Consider the following 24,731-nt stretch of genomic DNA (forward strand, 5'->3'; position numbering starts at 1 on the left):
ATCAATACTGAAGTGGAAGCTAATACATATTTAGTATATTCTCAAAGATTTATAGAGGAAGAGTATTCAACGATTTACATAAAAAGTTATAAAAGCAGTATTGAAATCAAAACAGGCATCCCCTTTGGGGTAAAAACCCTTTAAATACAAATCAATGATTACATTCATTCGCCCTAAATATGTAAAGTGTTCCGTTTTCATAAATATAATTCAATTTCAACTTGCGGAACGCCTAAACTCATTCCCGTTGCTATTGATGTGAATACACCTCACATTGATATTCACGTGAACACTCCTCACATTGCTTTTCATGTGCATACATCTCACATTGCTTACCACGTGCGTATACGTCAAATTGCTATTTATGTGAATACAACTCACATTGATGTTTATGTGTATACACCTTACAATCATATTCACGTGAAGACATCCCACATTGCTATTCATGTGTATATTCCCCATATTTTTGTTCGTGTAATTACCAAATGTAATAATTAATTACTTCGCCAAATTAAAGTTTTTAAGTATACACATTAACAAAGGGCATTAACTTTTAAAAATAGATGCAAGAGCTATGTGTTCTTCAGCACAGCACATTCCCTTAATGAAATCTACCCACATCTAGATTCAAGTTGATTCTCCTTTCAGATGTAGAGGTACAAAACGTGCGCTTGAACTTTAACGAAGGATAATAACTTTGAAAATATATAAGCAAGAGTTATGATTCTTGTTCACCGCAGATCCTCTTAATGAAATCTACCTACTTATTAAGATCTGAATGGAAATCTTGCTTAATTGTTATAAAATCCTACGAACACAATGTAAGTAAAAAAATATTACGAAGGGCAACAAATCTAGAAAATGGGGAGCAACTTGCGCTGTGCACATTCCCTTAATCAGATCGAACTTTTTTTATAAAGTTTCAAGTTGACACCACTTTCAAATTGTGAGATATGTAAAGGCGACTATTAAAGTACATACATTAACAAACGACAATAGTTAAAAATATAGAGGTTCACATGTTTCTGGTGCATCGCATTGCTCTTCATAAGAAATAACTACATATTAAGTTGCATTCAGGTGCCGTTTTAGTATTGAGATAGTGTCCGGAATAAATTTATGTACACAAATTAACGAAAGGTAAACATTTAAAGGCAATTACTCAAAAGAGCCAGGTGGGCTTTTGCTGGTTATTAAACTTTGCCTCCGTTTTATTTTTATACACATAATCAGAAAGCCAGTGATAATCCAACTGGTTTAGTTGCATTGTGGAAACCCTAATGTGCAGACAAAAGCCCCGTCACACTAGGCCACGTTCATGAAGACCGCGCTGCGTCCTGAAACTATCGTAGGACGTAAGGCCCCGTCACACTAGGCCACGTTCATGAAGACCGCGCTGCGTCCTGAAAATGTCGTAGGACATAGCGAGAACGGGGTAAAAATTATTTAAAAAAATGCATTTCTCAAGTGCCTGCTACGCTCATACCACGTTTGCGCTAAGTTCTTAGTGCGTTCAAAACGTACCCACTATGTTCTTATTGCGTGTGTATTCAGGCGGGTTACACGCCCAACACGTTCTTGCTATGCTTTAACTACGCTTGTACTAGGTACCTACTACGACCGCTAAGATAGCACTGCGTTCTTACCACGCGCTCATCACGTTCTCACCGCGATCTATGTCTGCATATAAATACTGCGATTCGGCTCGATCTAATCATTCAATCTGCGACTTTCTTCTCAGCAAAAGTTAGCCTGTGCGAATTGCACTAGCTGATCCGAGACGGCTTTTTACGAAGGTATCACTCTAACGGCTTTTCTCATGGAACGATCCAATTTTATTATATATGAACTGCAGATGACATATGAATAAACTGAGTAAGGATTTTATAAATTAAGACGTACATATTAATGAAAATTTAATGACATAACCAATTTAACAAACCATATTTGAATTACCAATACAAATACAACACATCGCATAATGTCAAATGCAAGGAACACATTTAGTTATCAGCCTTAGTATGTCCAAAACGCTTATCCAACTCTATTGTTTTGTTACCATATGTTCTTGCCATGGCACCGATCATGCTGGACTTTTAAAGTACAACTGCAGATACTCCCGTTGCCTCTGCCCTGCTACAGTATCCCTGTTAGATCCGTTGATTGATTCAACTTACTGCATGTTTGCACTGGCTTTCCGCAGGCCTGGTACTACATTATGTCGATCATCCTCCGCGTCAAGTTGGGCATTCTTCGTAACGGGATACCGTGTTCTCATCAGATTATGAAGGCATATGCAAGCCTCGAGTACAGTTTCCACTATGTCCATCTCTGTGTCAGTATACCAAAAGCGTTCTCTACTACACGTCTCCCTCTTGAAATCATATAGTTGGTGATCAACTCTTGCTTCGAAAGTCCTCTGTGGGAGTATGGTTTCATCAGGTGGGTACGTAGTCCAAAAGCGTCATCACCCAAGATAAAATATGGCATGTCCTGATCATCATTGGGTATTGGGTCTGGATCTGGGAATCCGATTGCTCCATTTTCCATACACTCTTTCAATTTGGACTCGTTGTATATCTGAGCGTGAGACATTGACCCGTATCCATCAATATCTGTCCACAAAAACTTATAATCGGCGTCCACATAAGCCAGAAGAACAACCGAAAAGAAGCCTTTGTAATTGTGAAACAATGATCCAGTGTCATTTTGGGAATCTTATAGCCACATGTTTGCCATCAATTGCTCCGCAGGCGTGTGGCACATTCCACTTTGTCTAAAACTCTTCCGCAATAGTGCGCCATTCGACTTGTGATGTTGGGCATGATATGACTCCGTCCTTATATTCGTCAATGATTGCCCGGGACACTTCGGGAATAAACAAAGATATTGTGTTCCTAGCAAATCTAAAGGCGTACTGCAAGGACGGGTACTTGTCGCCAGATGGCAAGTGTCGTAACGTAATCGCAAGTTTCAGATCTAAATCCAGCGCTTTCTTGCAAGGTGTGTCTGTCTTCTGACATCTTTGACCAACTAAGTTGAGAAGCTCATCAAACAATTCAGGAGGCATTCTAAGAAAATTAAAGAATGACTGCTGATCTTCCATTCTTAATTCTGCCATAAGTCGGTCATAATAGCCGAATTGCAGCCTTTTTTCTGCTGAGAGTCAAGGCTGCACCCAGCAAGACCTGGGCTGTCTTCTATTTCTTCTCTGCCTTCTTCTTCTCACAAGAAATAGTGCGACCTGTCTATTGAGAAAAGCCTGTTGTCCAGCCAGCAACATGCTGGAGAAGTTCTTGGTTGTTCATTCTATATTGAAATGGACGTGAAAGGGTTATGAATCCAGTTTTTATACTCGACCACCAGAACGTGGCATGGTCGCGGCTAGAGCCTACTGCAAACGTACCTTAGACGTAATAAGCACCGGTAGAACGTACTAATGTTCAAAGTTCACCCACGTCCTTCACGTCCATGAAGACCATACCCCGCGCAAGGCCATATCTCCTGCGTTGTGGCTACGTTCTACACGTTCACACTGCGTCCTGTCATATTTTTGAGGACATACTGGGAGCGTGGCCTAGTGTGACGAAACTTGAAACTTGCTAATTTGATGAAACGCCTATTTATATAATTATATTCAATGGCGTTGTACAAAACATATATATGTACATAAAATTGATAAAAAATTAGAGGTATTTATAATATTATGCAGCATTAATTAAAAGATTAATGATCTTAAAATGTGTGATATAAATAAGAATGCTGTAAGGAACTTAAGCAATAAAACAATACCGGCTACACTATTAAAACACAGTAAAAGTAAAATATTATGTAATAAATTGATATAACTAGAGTTAAGACCATAATTATAATGATAATATGAGCAAATATTTGGCAACATAAAGACACTGCTTTTCATTAACTAAAAGGATACGTAAAAGGATATTTCTGCACTCTGGCTGTCGGATCCCACAGCTACCGGTCACCTGTCATACTTAAGGACACTTCTTTTGGGTTTTAACCTTATTTGAACTATCGTGACTACAAGTCACAAATAGGCTGACCAAGTGTGACTACAAGACACAACTTGAAGGTTAAAATTACAGTGTGACTATAAGACACAACTAGAAGGCCTAAGCATGACTAAAAGACAGCTGGTTGATGTAATTCAATCATTGAGCAAAGAAGCCCTAATGATTCTTGGTTACCAGTCACCTGTACAATAAATATCCTTTTCGAGCAAAGAAGCCCGCAAAATTCTTTAATTGCTTGGTCCTATGAGTCCTAGTGACAAATAAGCCCGTACAACTGAGTCTCGATTATTATTTTTTAATCACAGGTATTCAAATAAAAATAGGTTGTAAAAGTCTCCGAAGAGAAATGTTTTCAAATTCCTTTTGAAAATTTTTATTGATGCGGAAATCCGGATGCTTGATGGAAGGTCATTCCACAGTTTCGGACCAACAACTCCGAAACTCCTGTCCATGAAAGTGTTTCTCTTTGTGCGTTTCATATCAAAACATCCGTCATACGAGACGGTAGATCGTAGGTTACGTGCTGGTACTTTTTCTTTTAAAAGTTCTGTAAGGTATTTTGGCGCGTTACCAACAGAACAATTATACATGAAGTTCAGTAATTTGAATGTTATCCTAGCCTTTACTGGTAGCCAGTGTAGTTCATACAAGGCATCTTTTGAACTGTCATATTTCTGTCGGCCGAGTACCAATTGGCACACATGTTTTGGATACGTTGCATTTTGTTTATTTCGCATCGAGCTGTTCCATGCAAGATGAGATTACAATAATCTAGATGGGATATTACCAAAGACAAAACGAGTATTTCTGTTGCTTCTTTTGTTAAGTATTTCCTTATGTTTTTGATTTTAAAGTAGTTGTACATGGCTGTACGGCACTTAATTTTGATGTGTTCTTTAAAATTTAGTGTTTCGTCTAAATATGCACCCAAATACCGTATGCATTTTTCTGCTGTGTCACTAGGGGGTAGAATACGGAATATTGTTTCAAGAAGTTATCATGTTATACGAACATTGTACAGCAGAAATGCCACGAAGTTCACAACTTTTCGGTCAGTTTTTGGTAATAAAACCATACCTTTATTAGAAAGAAAATCGCGGACACGTTCGCAACGTTGATATGTTCATCCACATAAGACGGACGCCTTTATGGTTTCGATTTTATTTTAATATTTTTTCATGTTTCATCAACATCATCATCATCATCATCATCATCATCATCATCATCATCATCATCATCATCATCATCATCATCATCATCATCATCATCATTGATTCAGGAAGCCTCGTTCTGTGAAAACTAGGTTTAATGCATGTGTGTTAATTGTCATCCCCGATAAGCCTGTGCAGTTCGCACAGGCTGATCAGGAACGACACTTTCCGCCTAAACTGGAGATTCTTTCCAGGCAGATAACAAACAAAACAAGAGAGCCCGAAAGGCCAAAAGTCGCTCACCTGTTCAGTTATAAGATTGCTTCTTACAATCATCAAACCAGTGTTGTTTTTAATTCCAAAGAATTGCCATCTTTCTTTCTTTTGTTATTGTGCAAGGCTTTTCCGTTGCGACCTTAATATTTCATATGCATTTTATAACGTTTGCACTGCCAATTATAGCTTCCTTAAAGTGAAAAGCATGGTCGGACTAACGACGGGCGAGGAACGCGGTGAGAACTTTAAAAGCAATATATAATTCAAGGAACACCGAAGAAACTCAATGAAAGTTTCTCAGACAACCTTATCTTCATCGTAAGGTCGGACAAAGTGAGACTTAGACTTACAATAACGTACGCACTGAAAGCTAGTAACAAATGCACAGACGTGATAGTTTGTTACAGGATACCATAGATGTTCAAGAATGCAGTATGTGCGCCGTATCGTATCTCCATGACGACTTCAATCGACTTCAAATACTTAAATGTTTACTTCAAAATGCTTCATACTTTAACCAAAAACAAATGCAATAGGACCACATTCAAGGGTTTATATCATCATCATCATCATCATCATCAACAACATCATCATCATCATCATCATCATCATCATCATCATCATCATCATCATCATCATCATCATCATCATCATCATCATTATTATCATCATCATCATCGTCATATCATCATCATAATCATCATCATAATCATCATCATCATCATCATCATCATCATCATCATCATCATCATCATCATCATCATCATCATCATCATCATCATCATCAATATCATTATCATCATCATCATCATCATCATCATCATCATCATCATCATCATCATCATCATCATCATATCATCATCATCATCATCATCATCATCATCATCATCATCATCATCATCATCATCACCACCATCATCATCATCATCATCATCATCATCACCACCACCACCATAGTCATCATCATCATCAAGAACAACAACAACATAATCAAATCAAATTGATCAATTACCTAAGTATCTGATGTGGGGAGTAATAGTTGACACCGACTATTAAATTCGAGAGTCTAAAACAAAATGGCGTCCTCCATCAAAATGTCCGAAACAAACCCCGAAACAAATCAAGTAGTTAATTATTTACAGCAAATGTTTTCGAGTTTATCCGATAATATTTCAGAAAGAGATACAGATAAAATGAAAATACATTTCACTCTCTCACGACATTTCACTTTGTCAAATTTGTGTAAACTTAATAACCAATTTCCAACCGTTCCACGGAAACTGCTCAACTGCGATGCCTACACATTTTTTAAGTTTCTTGAAAATAAAGGATTTGTAGACGACACGAACATTGATGCTTTGAAAAGAACGATGAGAATGGGAAACCCAGAATTACTTCACATTACAACTCTCGGAGCAAAAAGAAAAGGTAAAAAATGCATGAACATTGACAGTACATATCCCAGTGTGACCCAAGTTCGACGATGTAACGGTTACATGAAGCAATATTTAGCAAATAACGAAAGAAATAATGAAATGTTTAATGGCACAAAATAATAATTTTAAACTCGGCTGTATTACTTTGAAATGATTCCAAGACAATAATCATCCATTTAATCAATACAAATAGAACATCGTCGAATTTAGGTGTCGTCAAATTTGGGTTACGGTAGGATACCAGTATTTAAACGCTCCGTCTAAAATCATGCGTATATGACTCATATCCGCGGATATGAACGAAAAGTGCAAATATGAATGAATATAGGCAATATTTATGTTTTTTTTTGCATCTTTATTTATACAGATCACTGTTGAATGAAAAAATTAACAATATGTAATAAATCTGTTAACATTGCCTCAAAATGTAGAGCATGTGCTCCGACTGCTTGTTCATATTCGCAGATATGAATTTGGAGTTACTAAAATGAAAATGCCAATGAAAAACACACTAAAATTCATTTGATCGTAACATTTCACATGAAGGGAGTGTATTTTTGTTAATAAAACGATTTTCATATAAAAATAAAGGAAAATAATACATTTAAAGTCGTTATATGTTCATATCCGCAAGTTTCAGTCATATCAGCCGATATGAGCCATATAACAGAGCTCCAGATAAGGGTCGTATTTTCGTAATTATGAATTATTTTCAAGTCCGTTACGTATTTATTTTAAAATCTTGTCGTACCATTAAGAATTAAAAAATCAAGTTACGAATATAGAGAATAATAGGTTAGTGTTGATTATAGATCAGGTTTATCATGCGAGGCTTAGAAAACAAAAAGCACGAGCCTTGGCGAGTGCTTTTTCGTTTTCGTGCCGAGCATGATAAACCTGATCTATAATCAACACTAACCTATTATTCTATTTATCCCACTTTTTATTCAGTAAACTTTTTTTATTTAAACAAAATAAGTTTTCATGAGTGTTTGTCGTACTTTGATAATGACTGTAGTGTAACCAAGGTCAGTGTATTACTCCGCGTTCCAAAAATAACCGCTGATCAAATAATCATTTTTTAAAATCAGAATATCGTTCTGTAACAAAGTGTCGAGCGTTATTAATTACAATTTAAATCATATTAAATTGCAAATCTTTAAGTTTTATGATATCAATCAGTGCCCCAGATAAGCTGCGTATCTGCGTCTTTCACCCTATTAAAATGTTTAAAAACGCAAAGAAATACAATATCATGCGTATTGAAAACGCAACCAATTTGACTTTTACGCAAATTCGTCAAATTTGATGCGTACAATAGCTTCGATCGAAAATGCTTTGCTCATTTTCGGTATTTTCTCTATGGAATTATTTTCGAAACGCGGCGATGCTTTTATTCAGAAAGCGCCTGGATGACGGAGCAGGAAATCAGTCAAAGTTATTTAAACGCTCTGTGGACTAGAGTTCATAACTTAATTACAGCGTTTACGACAACATACATGCGTTTTCAATCTGATTTAATCCGTCGCTCATTGTGCATGTATTTGTAAAGCGTCTGTTCTTTCAGTTTCTACTACAATGCGAAATAAAAATGTCTAAGAGAGGTCGAAAGACGTCCGCGATTGTTGCGCCAAAATATCAGTCGATCACAAACTTTTTGAACCAAGAAAGCAAGAGCCAATAAATGCCGAATCATTCGTGTTAACATTCTTTTTAAGTATAAAGTTTATATTATGGAATGTTTCAAGGGTTAAAGATGTTATGAAACATCTGTTTATTAAAGTTAATTATAATTGTTTACAGTTTTATTGAATCAATACAAGTATGCAGCTTCAACAGATGAAAAGCAGAAATGATTATAAGGTATGCAATTATATAACTAAGTTTACCCTATTTCAAGAATGAAATCACCCTATTTTTCAAAATCAATGTGTGAAAACCCTATTTCCCAAATAATTATCTGGGGCACTGTATCAATATGACATTAAGTTGTTATATACAAGGAACTACATTTGTTTACAACGTAGCCTAACACCACACACAATTCACTTTCGATATCAAACTATCGAGTCGATCACGAGGTGCACAATATTTGCTTTTTTGTTATAATATGTGGTTATTTCGTGACGAAATAACAAAGATTACTTGGATTTAAGCTAATTATATACATTAACATTTTGAATGTTGAAAGTGGCACCAAAGAATTGTGAGGCAAAGTTGTTCGAACTAGAGAAAGACATTTGCTGGTGAAGTGACTGGGTGGGGCGAACATCAAGATCAACTTGTTCGACGGTAGACAGTGGTTGTCTAGGCTGCATTTCGGCCATAGTTTCGGTGCATGAAGGTGAACAAGAGGAATCTGTTGGATTGTAACATTTACTGGACTGAGCAAGAATGATCACTTTTGCTGCTGTTCAACAGATATGTTGGAATAATTGGTTATGGACTGGACATTTTTGTGCCCTGTTATGGCCATGGTTTCAGTGGGTGGAATGTTTGCATTTCGAAGTTTTTGGACCAGTAATTTGCGAACTGAGTGGTTCGTTATTCTCTTGTGCTTGAGAAAGCCGGCGTCTTTTGCCATGGCCTTCAGCATCTGACCTAACTTGTTGACACCCAATTGTTGACGCAAGAATCACCGGGATGCAGTGTCATTTGTGCGTATTGCCAGGTAGAAAAGATGCTTTGAACAAAAATCAGATGGACGCATATCCGAGTACAGCTTGTAAATGAACACAGGATTTCTTGGTCCAGATGATTGTTTTCTATGGTCAAAGGGGAGCAACTCGAACTGACTTCTTCAAAGGGGAGCAACAACAACAGAACCTATTTGCATAGTGTTAAATTTACCTAATACTAGGTTTTAATGACAATAAATGACAAAAAACTCGTTTTTGCTACTTTCCTTTGTTTTAAGGTCATTAAGATTGACAAACATTTGAGATTGTTTTTATTATTGATGCACTTGGCAAATACAGGTGACGAGGTGCGTGGGAAAAAGTAGTCCCGGTTCGGCAGTTGATGACGTCATTTCGTGCCATTGATTATAGCCTTGCCGTTGATTATAGATGAAATTTAATCAACGGGGCTTTAATCAACCGATTTCGCTGTAAAAGTGGGATAAATTATTTTTACATCGGTTCGTATAGATGTTTTTGAGAGAATTTCGCGTATTAAATATCTTTTCGGTGCTTATATAGAATGGTTATCGGGTTTGTTTAACAAAGCGCATTTTTTCCAATAAAAGTGGTGTGTGCAGTCTCTCTGTCAAAACATTGAACGATTGAAAGGGACAATTCCCGTGGCTTATCGTTGAAAAGATTGATAGGGGGGACCCGTTGTAATTGTTTAATATGTAAAAATTCATCGAAGGCATGCAATCTAAGCACAGTTTGGGCATATGAAGGTATTTGAAAAATAAAATTGTATAATACTGACTAGACACTGTTAAACTCGTATAAATAAAGTTGCTAGTATATTTATTTTGATTTTTTGCATGAAAATAACCATAATTATTTATTTTTAGGTCATTTAGAAAAGTTAAAAATTATTTTCCAAAACTTAGTAGCAACGTTAAGAATAAAATTTCAGAGTTAAGAATTATTTTTGAAGATCTGGTAGTAACGTTAAGAATTTCACAAAACCTTATCTGGAGCTCTGATATAAGCAATTTAGTCGTACCCCAGCGAAGATTTGAAAAGACCAGGATGCTCTTATCTAAGACGGCACAGTCATCATAGGATGAACATTATTTTCAAACACTCGTCCAATGATGTTCCACCTCTGCCATTGTAATTTGTTCTCGCCCACAATAATGCCATTTTGGTTTTCAAAACACATTTAAACACATTTAAACTTTTCCCAAATATTTTCTAACCTGCAACTTGAAATTTATTGTCTTTGCTTTTTATTTGTCTGAAAATATTTTTATGTGCCCAACAATTGACTGTTAATATGTTTTGCTGTTTCATGCTAACACAGCATTATCATCTAAATAAAAATGAAAGGGGGTTCCCCTGCCATTTTTACTGCTTAGTTAGCTTAATTCCAACACCTTGAGCAAAGTTTTTCTTCTTGTTGTAGGTGTCAGCTTATTCTCGAAGTAAGCCTGTATTGTGTATTTGTTACTCATACCAATATCCATGAATTGTTCTTTGAAAACTGTGCAAAATGAATGTGCCTAATGTGTCCTTCCAGATTAGCCTGTGCAGATTTTTGTTTAGAAGAGACTTTACACCAAGATTTCATACAAGCAGAAAGTGTTGTCCCTGATTATCCTCTGTGGGCTGCACAGGCTAATCTGGGATGAAACTAAGCAAAAGCATTAACACCAGTTTTCCTTGAACAAGATAACATTAATAAAGCAGCATCTATAGGGGGGTAATGGTCAGCTCAAGACGCAATTTATTCTTGTGTATTGCAGCCGTAGTGGACCCAGTAGTAGAGTACCTGGAGAAGACTGGCCCAACCCAAGTGGATGACTTCCTACCGCCCTGGCTCTACCCCACCAGGAAGAGTGAACGTATAAGGGTATGACTATGACAGCGATATGAATTGCTTTCTGCGAAAACTGGGCTTAATGCATGGTTGTAAAGTATCGCCCCAGATAAGCCTGTGCAGTCTGCACAGGCTAATCAGGGACAACACTTTCCGCCTTCACCTAATTTTGTTGATAAAAGTCAACTTTGAATGCAAAATCCCATCAAAGCATCAAGTGTATCCCTGACTAGCCTGTGCCAACTGCATAGGCTATTCAGTATAATGCTACCCACAAGAACAAACCACATTTTTTCCAGAATAAGGCTCAATATAGAAATTTTGCAGAGCACTATGCCATTTTGGTGTTTGAAAGCACAATTAAACGTTTTCCAAATATTTTTTAACATGCAACTTCATCTGATTTTTTTACGTTTTCTATAGTTGACTATTTATATGTTTTGCTGTTTCATCCTCACACAACTTGATCTGAATTCTTTAAACTTGCATATATGGCTTAATTGAAACAAGTTTGACTTTAAGCCACATAAATACTGAAAATCAACGAAAATATTTAGTAAAATAAAGTTAACTCATACAAAATCAGTGTCCCTTATAGCAAAAAGCAAATATTTGGACACTAAGTATGGTATGGAAATATAGATTCAAAGAGATATAAAATGCTTGTTTTCATTTCTTGTGTCACAATATATTCCATGTAAATTTCCCGCGGCGCTATCCAAACTAGAAGCAAACACATGATTTGGAAGCATGACGTTGATCTCATGAGCTGCCTGAAGCCAATCTTGCATTTGCTTGTAAATGTTCGGATATTATTTAGAGAAATTTACATGGAATATTGATTTTAATGATGATTTTTTTTTTATTGCATAGGCTTTTCCATTGCTAGCTAGAGCCCTGCAGTGGTAAGGCCACTACTTAATGCAAATGTATTAAGCCTAGTACAATGCTAATATGTTTGAAGTTGTCACCAAATTGATGAAAATATGTCTATTTTGTGACCACCATTATTCTTTCTGTGTTTAATTAGGAATTTAGTCAGGTTATCAACATATCAGTGGTCAGTGCTCTAAACAACACTAAAAATGATCATTTGTTTTCCAACTTAGAGTGCTGTGATAGAACTCTAACCATGTTTTCTCATTTTACAGAAAAAGAAATGTGCTTCCAGTGATAATCAAACCAAAAAGCAGAAGACTGAAGCCATGAGTTTTTCGTGTAATACCAACAACTCCCCACCGGACATTGATGTCAGTCCACCATCTACCTCACACGATGTATCAGAAGATGTTTATAACTGCAATCACCCAGTCAGGTTTTCATGTGGTATGTATAAGTGCGCTTAGTTTTATTTAAGTCTTGCACAGGCTAACCAGGGACTTCTGCCTTTCCGCCTAAACTGAATTTTAGCTAAGAGGATACTTTTTTGATCGAAAATTACAATATAAGCGTGGAGAGTCATCCAACTGCGCAGGCTGATATGGGACTACATTTTATTAACATGCATTAGTCCCCATTGTCTCAGAGCGCGGCTCATGTTTATGGCAACATCTTTGTTGTTACAATTTTTGCATTTCCTCGGACATGGGTTTTGTTCTTTAAAAGCTTAATAGCACTTGTAGGAATTGCTTTACAAAACATGGAAGCCACTTGTGTGTCAATATTAATTTAAATATTGGGTACTGAAAGTCATTAATAAGAAGCACTCATAGTTTGTCACTCTAAAATTTATTGTGTGTTTTTTTCTACCATTTCGGGAATGGGGTCAGGTCCCTTTTGATTTGGGAAAAAATACGTTCTGTTGACTTGATTTGGAAATGAGTGTTGTTGTTTTTATGCTCCCGGTAGGTTGGCATATAGCAGTTGAACTGTCTGTCAGTTCGTTTGTCAGTCTGTGTGTCCGTCCGAAAACTTTAACATTGGCCATAACTTTTGCATTGTTGAAGATAGCAATGCATGCATGTGTATCTCATGAAGCTGCACATTTTGAGTGGTGAAAAGTCAAGGTCAAGGTCATCCTTCAAGGTAAAAAGTAAAAAAATACAATCCAAGGGAAGTAATAAGCTTTAAAAGGGAGATAATTTCTAAACCTGCCAAATGATATATTGAAATTTTATTTCAAAGTGACGCAATAGGGGGCATTGTGTTTGTGACAAACACATCTCTTGTTTGCAAACAAATGCATTAAAACTGAGAATAATTGAAAGAACTGATTTTGACATAAAATTTACTACGGTTTATCTTATAGAGCATGATGGGCTATGAACTAAATGTAGAGACTTTAAGTCTTATTTTAAAAAAATATTTTTTTACACCTTTAATTAGGAATATTTAGGTCCCACTTTGGAAAAATATGTCTTTTTTCATAAGAAATGGGTCCTTCTACAGGCCCCAAATTTGAAAGAAAAAAAAACAACACTGTTTTCAGTTGAATTTTGCATACCATTTTGAATAGACATCACAGTTCATCACACTTAAACTCTTATATCGGCTGATTCCTATATGGCAAATATTCAAAATGGGATCCATAAGTTAGGATCAAACGTGGTTGCTAGGTGAAATCTACATCCACTATATTGGCACAACCTTTTTCAATGCCTATGAATGTTCAAGCCATTTGTAACATTGTAACACATGCACTTGTAGCAACTAAGCACTCTCTGTTACAGATGTGAAACTGCGAGTCAAGTACGAGTATGAGAGTCACCAGGACATCTTGGAGGCCAGTGTCCATAGTAACAAACCCCAGGAAATTGCCAGAAAACTAGACCGATTTAATCAGGTAACATGAGTAACACTCGGAATTCTGACGGATTCAGGTTATGTTAGTTATGTCCAGAATTTTCAAGCATTGAATCTGGAAACAATTTCTTATGCATATAAATAACACCAATTTCTATTTGGGTATATTTTGTCAAAAACTATCAGAAACAGAATCAATTTCATATCTGAATTCCAAGTTCCAATTTTCAGATCAGATCTACATTTTGAATGCCTAATGGTAGGTGCATTAATAGTTTACTGTGACTGAATTGTTTGGAAACGAGGCTAAGCTTTCTAATGCCCTTCTAGTTAGTTGTCTGTTTATATTTTCAAGACTTAGCTTTCTAATGTCCTTCTAGTTAGTTGTCTGTTTATATTTTCAAGGCTAAGCTTTCTAATGCCCTTCTAGTTAGTTGTCTGTTTATATTTTCAGGCTAAGCGTTCTAATGCCCTTCTAGTTAGTTGTCTGTTTATATTTTCAGGCTAAGCTTTCTAATGCCCTTCTAGTTAGTTGTCTGTTTATATTTTCAAGGCTAAGCTTTCTAATGCCCTTTTAGTTAGTTGTCTGTTTATATTTTCAGGCTAAGCGTTCTAATGCCCTTCTAGTTAGTTGTCTGTTTATATTTTCAGGCTAAGCTTTCTAATGCCCTTTTAGTTAGTTGTCTGTTTATATTTTCAAGGCTAAGCTTTCTAATGCCCTTTCAGTTAGTTGTCTGTTTATATTTTCAAGGCTAAGCTTTCTAATGCCCTTTTAGTTAGTTGTCTGTTTATATTTTCAAGGCTAAGCTTTCTAATGCCCTTTTAGTTAGTTGTCTGTTTATATTTTCAAGGCTAAGCTTTCTAATGCCCTTCTAGTTAGTTGTCTGTTTATATTATCAAGGCTAAGCTTTCTAATGCCCTTTTAGTTAGTTGTCTGTTTATATTTTCAAGGCTAAGCTTTCTAATGCCCTTTCAGTTAGTTGTCTGTTTATATTTTCAGGCTAAGCGTTCTAATGCCCTTCTAGTTAGTTGTCTGTTTATATTTTCAGGCTAAGCTTTCTAATGTCCTTCTAGTTAGTTGTCTGTTTATATTTTCAGGCTAAGCTTTCTAATGCCCTTTCAGTTAGTTGTCTGTTTATATTTTCAGGCTAAGCGTTCTAATGCCCTTCTAGTTAGTTGTCTGTTTATATTTTCAAGGCTAAGCTTTCTAATGCCCTTCTAGTTAGTTGTCTGTTTATATTTTCAAGGCTAAGCTTTCTAATGCCCTTCTAGTTAGTTGTCTGTTTATATTTTCAAGGCTAAGCTTTCTAATGCCCTTCTTGTTAGTTGTCTGTTTTATATTTTCAAGGCTAAGCTTTCTAATGCCCTTCTTGTTAGTTGTCTGTTTTATATTTTCAAGGCTAAGCTTTCTAATGCCCTTCTTGTTAGTTGTCTGTTTATATTTTCAGGCTAGTCTCATTCTCAAGGCTCGGGATCTAGGAGCTGTTGTTTGCGAGATCAAATTTTCCGAAATCACCAGTTTGGATGCCTTCTGGAGAGATTATATAAATGGCTCTTTACTTCAAGCATTGAAAGGGGTCTTTATAACAGGTTGGTTTGAGAGCAGTTTCTATTTGCCCAGCATCTACTTATGCACTAGTTATAAAGCAATTGGTCTTTCCATTTGACACGTAAATTCTATCATTTCAACAAATCCAAAAGCTTTATAATGTTATTGAACACTATCTGTATATCCACATCACTTAAATCATTTTACATTGACTTTGACTTACATTTTCATTGAAACTCATTCAGTAGGTCGTAATTAGGTTATTTTAAAAAAGGAATCTTTCCATCAAACATTATTACTGCTTGAGACAAAGCTTTGATACTTGCATGGATGATATCTATGAAAACTCTCACCCACCTCACCTCATTTTGACCATGGCATTGACCAACTTGTGGGTTACTTTAGGTCACATTCTTAGTTAACCCAATTGACAGTTTGTGTAGGACGAATACTGCTTTCTGAAAACCAGTGCTCAAGCTAGGCCTAAATTGAAGGGCGCCCCACCCTGCCCTCCCGAACGTCCGCCCTGCCCCTCCTAGGGCCCGCCCTGCCCTAAAAAAACAAAAAACTTTTTTTTTTTTTTTTTTTTTTACATATGATGAATAATAAAATTCTTATCCCAATACATAGTCATTAATTTATTCCTCCTTTTAGACATTATATTTGAATTGTTTAATAATAATGGGAATAATATATTCTTACGATTATTAATAACATATAAATTAGCATGCAAGACTAGAGGAAGCATTCCAGAAACGCCCGCGTGTTAGAAAGTGCCCTTTTGACAAAATACTGCACGTCCAAAGTGCCCTTTTGACAAAAAAGCCCCCCCCCCACCTGCCCTTTTCAAATCCTAGCTGGAGCACTGTGAAAACCATTGACACTTTCATTCAAGACCCGCCACTCTCACATCACCTGACAACATTTTGACGTTGACATTCATGTAATGGGGACTAAGACTCATTCAGAAAGTGACGATGATCCATTTTTTTACAAAGCTTCCACCTGGAGCCTCAGCCTGTATTGAATAAAGCATCTTGTTTAGTTCTGTGAATTAAGTAATTGAGTACTAAAAGTGTCATAAACATGGTAGTCTTGCAGCCTGCCAGTGGGATAACAGGGTTAGAAGCATGTGTGTTAAAGTTGTTGTCCCAAATTTACCTGTGCAATACACTTTCCTCTGAGACTGGATTTTTGTAAAGAAGAGACTTCCTTTAAACAAAATATTCCTTAAAAGGTGGAATTGTTGTCCCTGATAAGCCTATGAGTATTGCACAGGTTAATCTAGGTTCATGTACCCTACTTTGCACACAAGGATTAAGCCCAATTTTCCCAGTCTAGGTACATGTACCCTTCTTTGCACTTACGGATTAAGCCCAATTTTCCCAGTCTAGGTACATGTACCCTTCTTTGCACTTACGGATTAAGCCCAATTTTCCCAGTCTAGGTTCATGTACCCTACTTTGCCCAATTTTCCCAGTCTAGGTTCATGTACCCTTCTTTGCCCAATTTTCCCAATCTAGGTACATGTACCCTACTTTCCCCAATTTTCCCAGTCTAGGTACATGTACCCTACTTTGCCCAACTTTCCCAGCCTAGATACATGTACCCTACTTTGCCCAATTTTCCCAGTCAAGGTACATGTACCCTACTTTGCCCAATTTTCCCAGTCTAGGTTCATGTACCCTACTTTGCCCAATTTTCCCAGTCTAGGTTCATGTACCCTACTTTGCCCTAATTTCCAGTCTATGTTCATGTACCCTACTTTGCCCAATTTTCCCAGTCTAGGTACATGTACCCTACTTTGACCAATTTTCCCAGTCTAGGTTCATGTACCCTACTTTGCCCAATTTTTCCAGTCTAGGTTCATGTACCCTACTTTGCCCAATTTTCCCAGTCTAAGTTCATGTACCCTACTTTGCCCAATTTTCCCAGTTTAGGTTCATGTACCCTACTTTGCCCAATTTTCCCAGTCTAGGTTCATGTACCCTACTTTGCCCAATTTTCCCAGTCTAGGTACATGTACCCTACTTTCCCCAATTTTCCCAGTCTAGGTTCATGTACCCTACTTTGACCAATTTTCCCAGTCTAGGTTCATGTACCCTACTTTGCCCAATTTTCCCAGTCTAGGTTCATGTACCCTACTTTCCCCAATTTTCCTAGTCTAGGTTCATGTACCCTACTTTGCCCAATTTTCCCAGAGCGTGGCTTATATTTACCTCAAGAGTCTTGCCATTTTATATTCATTATATTATGAACTTCAACGGTATAATAACAATTTGGTCAGTACATTTTTAAAATTTGAATAAGGTCTAATAAATGGTTGGTCAGTACATGTATAACATTTTCAAGGGATCATAGAAAATTAATTAAAAAAATAAAGAATGAATAAAGCTACACACACTTTAAAAACACGTCAATCATTTCCCAAACTAAATTTTTTAATATTACAATATCTCATTCAAAAATATGCAAGAAGGGTAACTGATGTGTTGACTAAATTGCAAGTAACCATTGGTTCTTTCCCTTAGACTTATAGTCTTGATTTGAATTTCTTAATAAGACTGGGATACTAAGCTGGTGAGTTATATTATTTTAGTATATTTTAACAATCAATTAAATGGCATCAGGAAATGGCTTACTATAACTTCTGTAATCAGACACTTGCCTTTTTTCCTGACCCTTTTATCACGCTTGTCTTACTGTGTGCAATGTGTCATGCTTTATCAAGTTAACTCTCTTGAGGCCACCATTTTTAATTATTCTTGACTAAACTCTCCACAATATCTAAACTGAGTTTGAATCTGTATCATGTTTACGTAACGAGGTGTTTAGGGCAAATCTTAGAAAAGTGTTGTAAACTTTTTCTATAGAAGTCACATATATGATTCAATCTTGATGAAACTGGGTCATACTGGTGATCTTTGCTATATGTAGGTGAAGTTTGATTTTAGGTCACACGTGTCATAAGACAAGGTCACAAGGTAAGATCTTAGAAAACATTGTTACCACAAGCCGCATTAAAGACTTGATCTTGATTAAACACGGTCAGAATGTTTATCTTGGCAATATCTTGGCCAAGTTGGAATGTGGGTCCCAAACTTGATCACTAGGTAAAATCCGTACAAAACTTTTTCCGTCTAGAAGCCACATTTGTGTCTAAATCTTAATGAAATTTGGTAAGATTTTTTTTATCTTTACAATATCTGATCTTGACCAAGTTTTACTCTGAATCAAATGTTTTCAATAACTAGGTCACCTTGTCAGACCTGAGGAAAACCTTGTTACATTTATGACTAAACCATGATGAAACTTTGTCAACATTTTTTTCTTAACAACATCACAGACGTGTTCCAATCCACATGTTACATATGTCTATTTTACCACTTCAAATCTTGTAAGAGCCATATTAGCACTCTAGAAGCAACATGTATCACTAAATCTTGATAAACATGGTCAGAATGTTTATCTTGACATTACAAAGGCCATGTTTGAATCTGGGTCAAGTGGAGCCAAAAACTAGGTCACCAGGTCAACTATTTTTTACATTAAACTTAGGTGAGCTCTTCAGGACCATCATGGCTGTCTTGTTATCCAATCTTACAGTTAGTGTATGGGTCATACAATCATAGTTGGGATGTTGTTGCTCTTTAAGGCTGGGGAGGGGGATAGGCAGATTCAATTAGGATGAATACAGTAATTGGACATTTGGATAAGAAGAGAAGATAAAATGGAAACTAAGAAACAGCATTCTTTCTCATGATTATTCTAACTGACTGATGAGAGCACTAAAGTGTATATGTATTTCCCCACAGAGGCCTTGCAACAAGCAGTGGGAGATGAGCCAATGAGACTTCTAGTGACCGTTGATGAGGATGACTACAGAAGAGGGCGTTTAAAGTTGCTGCAAAACCTCACGTCTTGACACAACCCTTCGCAAAGACCATAGAAAATAGCTTTAGAGTTTGATGTCTTGACGATGAGAAATAACGGGTCTTTTTGAATATTTTAAGGCCTTGTGTGTTGCCATTTGTTCAAAAGTGAAACATTTTAGATTGCTTCAGATCAACACACTAAAGACATGTTATCAAAATAATTCAAATTCTTCAAAACATGATTGTTCGACAATGCCAAATGAGGAAGATTGGTTAACTAAAAATGACATTAATACAAAAGAGATTTGCAAAAGACAATCCAAAATGCTTAAGGAAACTGATTACTTGACGGAAGCAGTCCTATGAAATTACTTCAGAGTCTCTGGTTGAACGTCTTTAACAGAGGAGTGTGTGTACAATTGTGTTAGAATTTGATATTATAATTATACCCCCACAAACGAAGTTTAGGGGGGTATGTAGGAGTGAACTTGTCTGTCGGTCTGTCTGTCGGTCCGTATTAAGTGTGGGGATATTGTGGTTATCTCCGCCATCCGTCTGTCTTTCTGTCCATCCTGGCCACTATCTCCTCTTACACTATAAGCACTAGAACCTTGAAACTTACACACATGGTAGCTATGAGCATATGTGCGACCCTGCACTATTTGGAATTTTGATCTGACCCCTGGGTCAAAAGTTATGGGGGTTGGGGCGGGGCCGGGTCAGAGATTTTCACTCATTTTTTATGTCCCCCACTATAGTAGTGGGGGACATATTGTTTTTGCCCTGTCTGTTGGTTGGTTGGTTGGTCTGTTGGTTGGTCTGTTGGTTGGTCTTTTTGGGCCAACTTTAACATTTTGCAATAACTTTTGCTATATTGAATATTGCAACTTCAAATTTGGCATGCATGTGTATCTCATGAAGCTGCACATTTTGAGTGGTGAAAGGTCAAGGTCATCCTTCAAGGTCAGAGGTCAAATATAGGTGGCCAAAATCGCTCATTTTATGAATACTTTTGCAATATTGAAGATAGCAACTTGATATTTGGCATGCATGTGTATCTCATGGAGCTGCACATTTTGAGTGGTGAAAGGTCAATGTCATCCTTCAAGGTCAGAGGTCAAATATATGTGGCCCAAATCGCTTATTTTATGAATACTTTTGCAATATTGAAGATAGCAACTTGATATTTGGCATGCATGTGTATCTCATGGAGCTGCACATTTTGAGTGGTGAAAGGTCAAGGTCAAGGTCATACTTCAAGGTCAGAGGTCAAATATATGTGGCCCAAATCGCTTATTTTATGAATACTTTGCAATATTGAAGATAGCAACTTGATATTTGGCATGCATGTGTATCTCATGGAGCTGCACATTTTGAGTGGTGAAAGATAAAGGTCATCCTTCAAGGTCAAGTATATGGGTCAAAATTGCGCATGTAATGTCACTTCTGCAATATTGAAGCTAGCAATTTTATATTTGAAATGCGTGTGTATCTCAAGGAGCTGCACATTTTGAGTGGTGAAGGGTCAAGGTCATCCTATAAGGTCAAACATCATATAGGGGGACATTGTGTTTCTCAAACACATCTTGTTTTAGGTTATTTTACTATAATTTCTTCATTTCTACACCTATTGTCTTCAAATTGATACCGAACCTCTCTTATGATGATACGGTCAATCTCAACTATCCCCATTACCAACCCTGGGGCGCCCCGCCCACATATGCCCCGCCCACCCAAAATTGCAGTTTTACTATAATTTCTTTATTTCTAAACCGATTCACTTCAAATTGATACTGAACCTTTCTTATGACAATACGGTAAATCTCAGCTATGCATGGCCCCATTACCAACCCTGGGGCACCCCACCCACATAGGCCACACCCACCCAAAATTGCCTTTTACTATAATTTCTTCATTTCTACACCGATTCACTTCAAATTGATACTGAACCTCTCTTATGACAATACCGTTAATCTCAACTATGCATGGCCCCATTACCAACCCTGGCTGGGGCGCCCCACCCACATAGGCAGTGCCCACCCAAAATTGCCTTTTACTATAATTTCTTAGTCTCTACACTGATTTACTTCAAATTGATACTGAACCTCTTTTATGACAATACAGTCAATCTCAACTATGCATGGCCCCATTACCAACCCTGGGGCACCCCGCCCACATAGGCCACGCCCACCCAAAATTGCCTTTACTATTATTTCTTCAGTTCTACACTGATTTACTTCAAATTGATACTGAACCTCTTTTATGACAATACGGTCAATCTCAACTATGCATGGCCCCATAACCAACCCTGGGGCACCCCGCCCACATAGGCCACGCCCACCCAAAATTGCCGTTTACTATAATTTTTTCATCTCCACACCGATTCACTTCAAATTGATCCAGAACCTCTCTTATGACAATACGGTTAATCTTAACTATGCATGGCCCCATTACCAACCCTGGGGCGCCCCGCCCACATAGGCCACGCCCACCCAAAATTGCCTTTTACTATAATTTCTTCATCTATACACTGATTCACTTCAAATTGATTCTGAACCTCTTTTATGACAATACAGTCAATCTCAACTATGCATGGCCCCATTACCAACCCTGGGGCGCCCCGCCCACATAGGCCTCACCCACCCAAAATTGCCTTTTACTATTATTTCTTAATTTCTACACCGATTTACTTCAAATTGATACTGAACCTCTCTTATGACAATACGGTCAATCTCAACTATGTATGGCCCTATTACCAACCCTGGGGAACCCCGGCCACATAGGCCACGCCCATCCAAAATTGCCTTTTACTATAATTTCTTCATTTCTACACCAATTCACTTTTAATTGATACTGAACTTCTCTTTTGACAATACGGTCAATCTCAACTTTGCATGGCCCCATTACCAACCCTGAGGCGCCCCTGGGTCAAACATGCGGCGTAAGGATACGCGTCGGCTTCTGCCGCGCCATTTCTAGTTCAAATAGTTTTCATCCGATCTTCACCAAACTTGGTCAGAAGTTGTATCTACATGATGTCTAGGCCAAGTTCGAACATGTGCCTTGCCGGGTCAAAAACAAGGTCATGGGGTCACTTAGTGCGTTTTAAACATTCAGCATGTTGTCCGCTCTCTAATTCAAGTAGTTTTCATCCGATCTTCACCAAACTTGGTCAGAAGTTGTATCTAGATGATCTTAAGGCCAAGTTCGAACATGGGCCTTGCCAGGTCAAAAACTAGGTCACGGGGTCACTTAGTACGTTTTACACATTGAGCATGGTGTCAGCTCTCTATTTCAAGTATTTTTAATCCGATCTTCACCACACTTGGTCAGAAGTTGTAACTAGATGATGTGTAGATCAAGTTCGAACATTGGCCATGCTGGGTCAAAAACTAGGTCACTGGGTCACTTAGTGTGATTTAAACCTCACCATGTTGTCTGCTGTCCAATTCAAGTAGTTTTTATCCAATCTTCACCAAAATTAGTCAGAAGTTGTATCTTGATAATGTCTAGGGCAAGTTTGAATATGGGTCATGCCGGGTCAAAAACAAGGTCACGGGGTCACTTAGTGTGTTTTAAACATCACAATGTTGTCCGCTGTCTAATTCAAGTAGTTTTCATCCAATCCTCACCAAACTTGGTCACAAGTTTTATCTAAATGATCTCTAGGACAGGTTTGAACATGGGCCATTTCTGGCCTAAAACTAGGTCACAGGGTCACTTGGTGCGTTTTTTAACATTCAGCATGGTGTCCGCTCGCTAATTCAAGTAGTTTACATCCGGTCTTCACCAAACTTGGTCAGAAGTTTTATGGAGATGATCTTAAGGCCAAGTTAGAACATGGGCCTTTCTGGGTCAAAAACTAGGTCAAGGGATCACTTAGTGCGCTTTAAAAATTGAGCATGGTGTCCGCTGTTTTTTTTGAAGACGACATGCAAAATATTATGTGTCAATGCGGCATATGGGGGTATTGGTCACATCTGTGACAAAGCTCTAGTTAAGCATTGGAACTTTATTGATTAAAGTCCTTTCATTATAAGTGCGTATGCAATGTTGATCAACCAAAGCTATTAAATAAAGCATTCAAAAAACAAACATACTGGATTTGAAATTATGTCAAAAAGGTAACATGGTATAATTGTGCATTTTATTATTGCCAATTGACACCAGGCATGCTTTGTTTTTAACCCTTTACCACTTTGATAATTATTTTGACGCATGTGTAGTCCCTTAGAGAAAATTTAATTCAAGACCTTTCTTGCTAGATTCAAGTTTTCAAGGCTTAAATTCCAACCCTTAGATACTGATGAGCAGCAAACAGCATAAAACCTGAACAGAATGCGAGTTACTCGCAGACTGTTCTGGTTTTATGCTGTTTGCCAATAGCCATTTTAACTTTGCTTCTGAGTGGTAAAGGGTGAATGTGTTCTGAACACTGCTAGTGTTTCTGCAAATGATGGTCCTTAAACTGACACTTCTATTACATCATGGCATATTCTCTTCAGAATAGGCTGGAGGAAACTAATGTTATCTGGGAACGTCAGACAAAGATCTATTGATAAAGTTAGAATAAAATCAGATTAAATCGTGCAATCTAAATTAAAATGTTTACTTGTAACTGAATGTTTTACAAGAATTAATTTCTGAGAAGAAAAACTAATTAACAATTGATCAACAGAAACCGAAAATCAAATATTCAGAGAAAGCCTATCTAATTTGAAGAATTGAAACATTTGTTCAAAGGGATTTTGATTCTTATGTAAGACAATTTAAAAACAAGCCCAATATAATTGGCATTCACAATTATTATTTTGATACATACAATAAAGTTAACGTTTACATGTCAACACTATGCAATCGTTTAAAAAAAGGTTTTAATGCCAGTATTTACATGACGTAAACAAGTTTGTATGCCCCGGATCGAATGATTTGGGGTATATTGTTTTTGGCCTGCCTGTCTGTCTGTCATTCTGTCCCATGTTTTGCGATAACTTTTGCAATATTGAAGATAGCAACTTGATATTTGGCATGCATGTGTATCTCATGAAGCTGCACATTTTGAGTGGTTAAAGGTCTTAGATACTGATGAGCAGCAAACAGCATAAAACCTGAACAGAATGCGAGTTACTCGCAGACTGTTCTGGTTTTATGCTGTTTGCCAATAGCCATTT

At 37.2% G+C, this 24,731-nt stretch overlaps 1 protein-coding gene across 5 annotated transcripts; it reads left to right on the top strand.

Annotated features, from left to right (window-relative positions):
* The first annotated feature begins 6,522 nt into the window (after positions 1-6,522).
* Positions 6,523-23,655, top strand: LOC127861127 (death effector domain-containing protein-like). 5 transcript variants are annotated; one of them, XR_008040084.1, is made up of 7 exons: positions 6,523-6,889; positions 11,321-11,427; positions 12,546-12,720; positions 14,064-14,176; positions 15,585-15,726; positions 19,501-20,802; positions 20,954-23,655. XR_008040084.1 is itself a non-coding variant. In XM_052399502.1 (6 exons), exons 1-6 carry the CDS (start codon positions 6,538-6,540, stop codon positions 19,608-19,610), a joined length of 999 nt encoding a protein of 332 aa, XP_052255462.1. In that variant the 5' UTR covers positions 6,523-6,537; the 3' UTR covers positions 19,611-23,655. The 5 variants fall into 5 exon arrangements, 1 of the variants encoding a protein (XP_052255462.1); XR_008040085.1 differs by having other exon boundaries at positions 19,501-20,650; positions 20,797-23,655; XR_008040083.1 differs by having other exon boundaries at positions 19,501-20,523; positions 20,670-23,655.
* The last annotated feature ends 1,076 nt before the right edge of the window (positions 23,656-24,731 follow it).

Source organism: Dreissena polymorpha, chromosome 15 (genome assembly GCF_020536995.1).
Source record: "Dreissena polymorpha isolate Duluth1 chromosome 15, UMN_Dpol_1.0, whole genome shotgun sequence".
Taxonomy (NCBI): domain Eukaryota; kingdom Metazoa; phylum Mollusca; class Bivalvia; order Myida; family Dreissenidae; genus Dreissena; species Dreissena polymorpha.

What these genes read in the sequence shown, in the direction of transcription:
- LOC127861127 (XM_052399502.1), top strand. Translation starts at nt 6,538, where the DNA reads ATGGCGTCCTCCATCAAAATGTCCGAAACAAACCCCGAAACAAATCAA. An exon ending in TCTCGGAGCAAAAAGAAAAG is followed by an intron (nt 6,890 to 11,320) that starts GTAAAAAATGCA and finishes TGTGTATTGCAG; the next exon opens with CCGTAGTGGACCCAGTAGTA. An exon ending in CCCAGTCAGGTTTTCATGTG is followed by an intron (nt 12,721 to 14,063) that starts GTATGTATAAGT and finishes TCTCTGTTACAG; the next exon opens with ATGTGAAACTGCGAGTCAAG.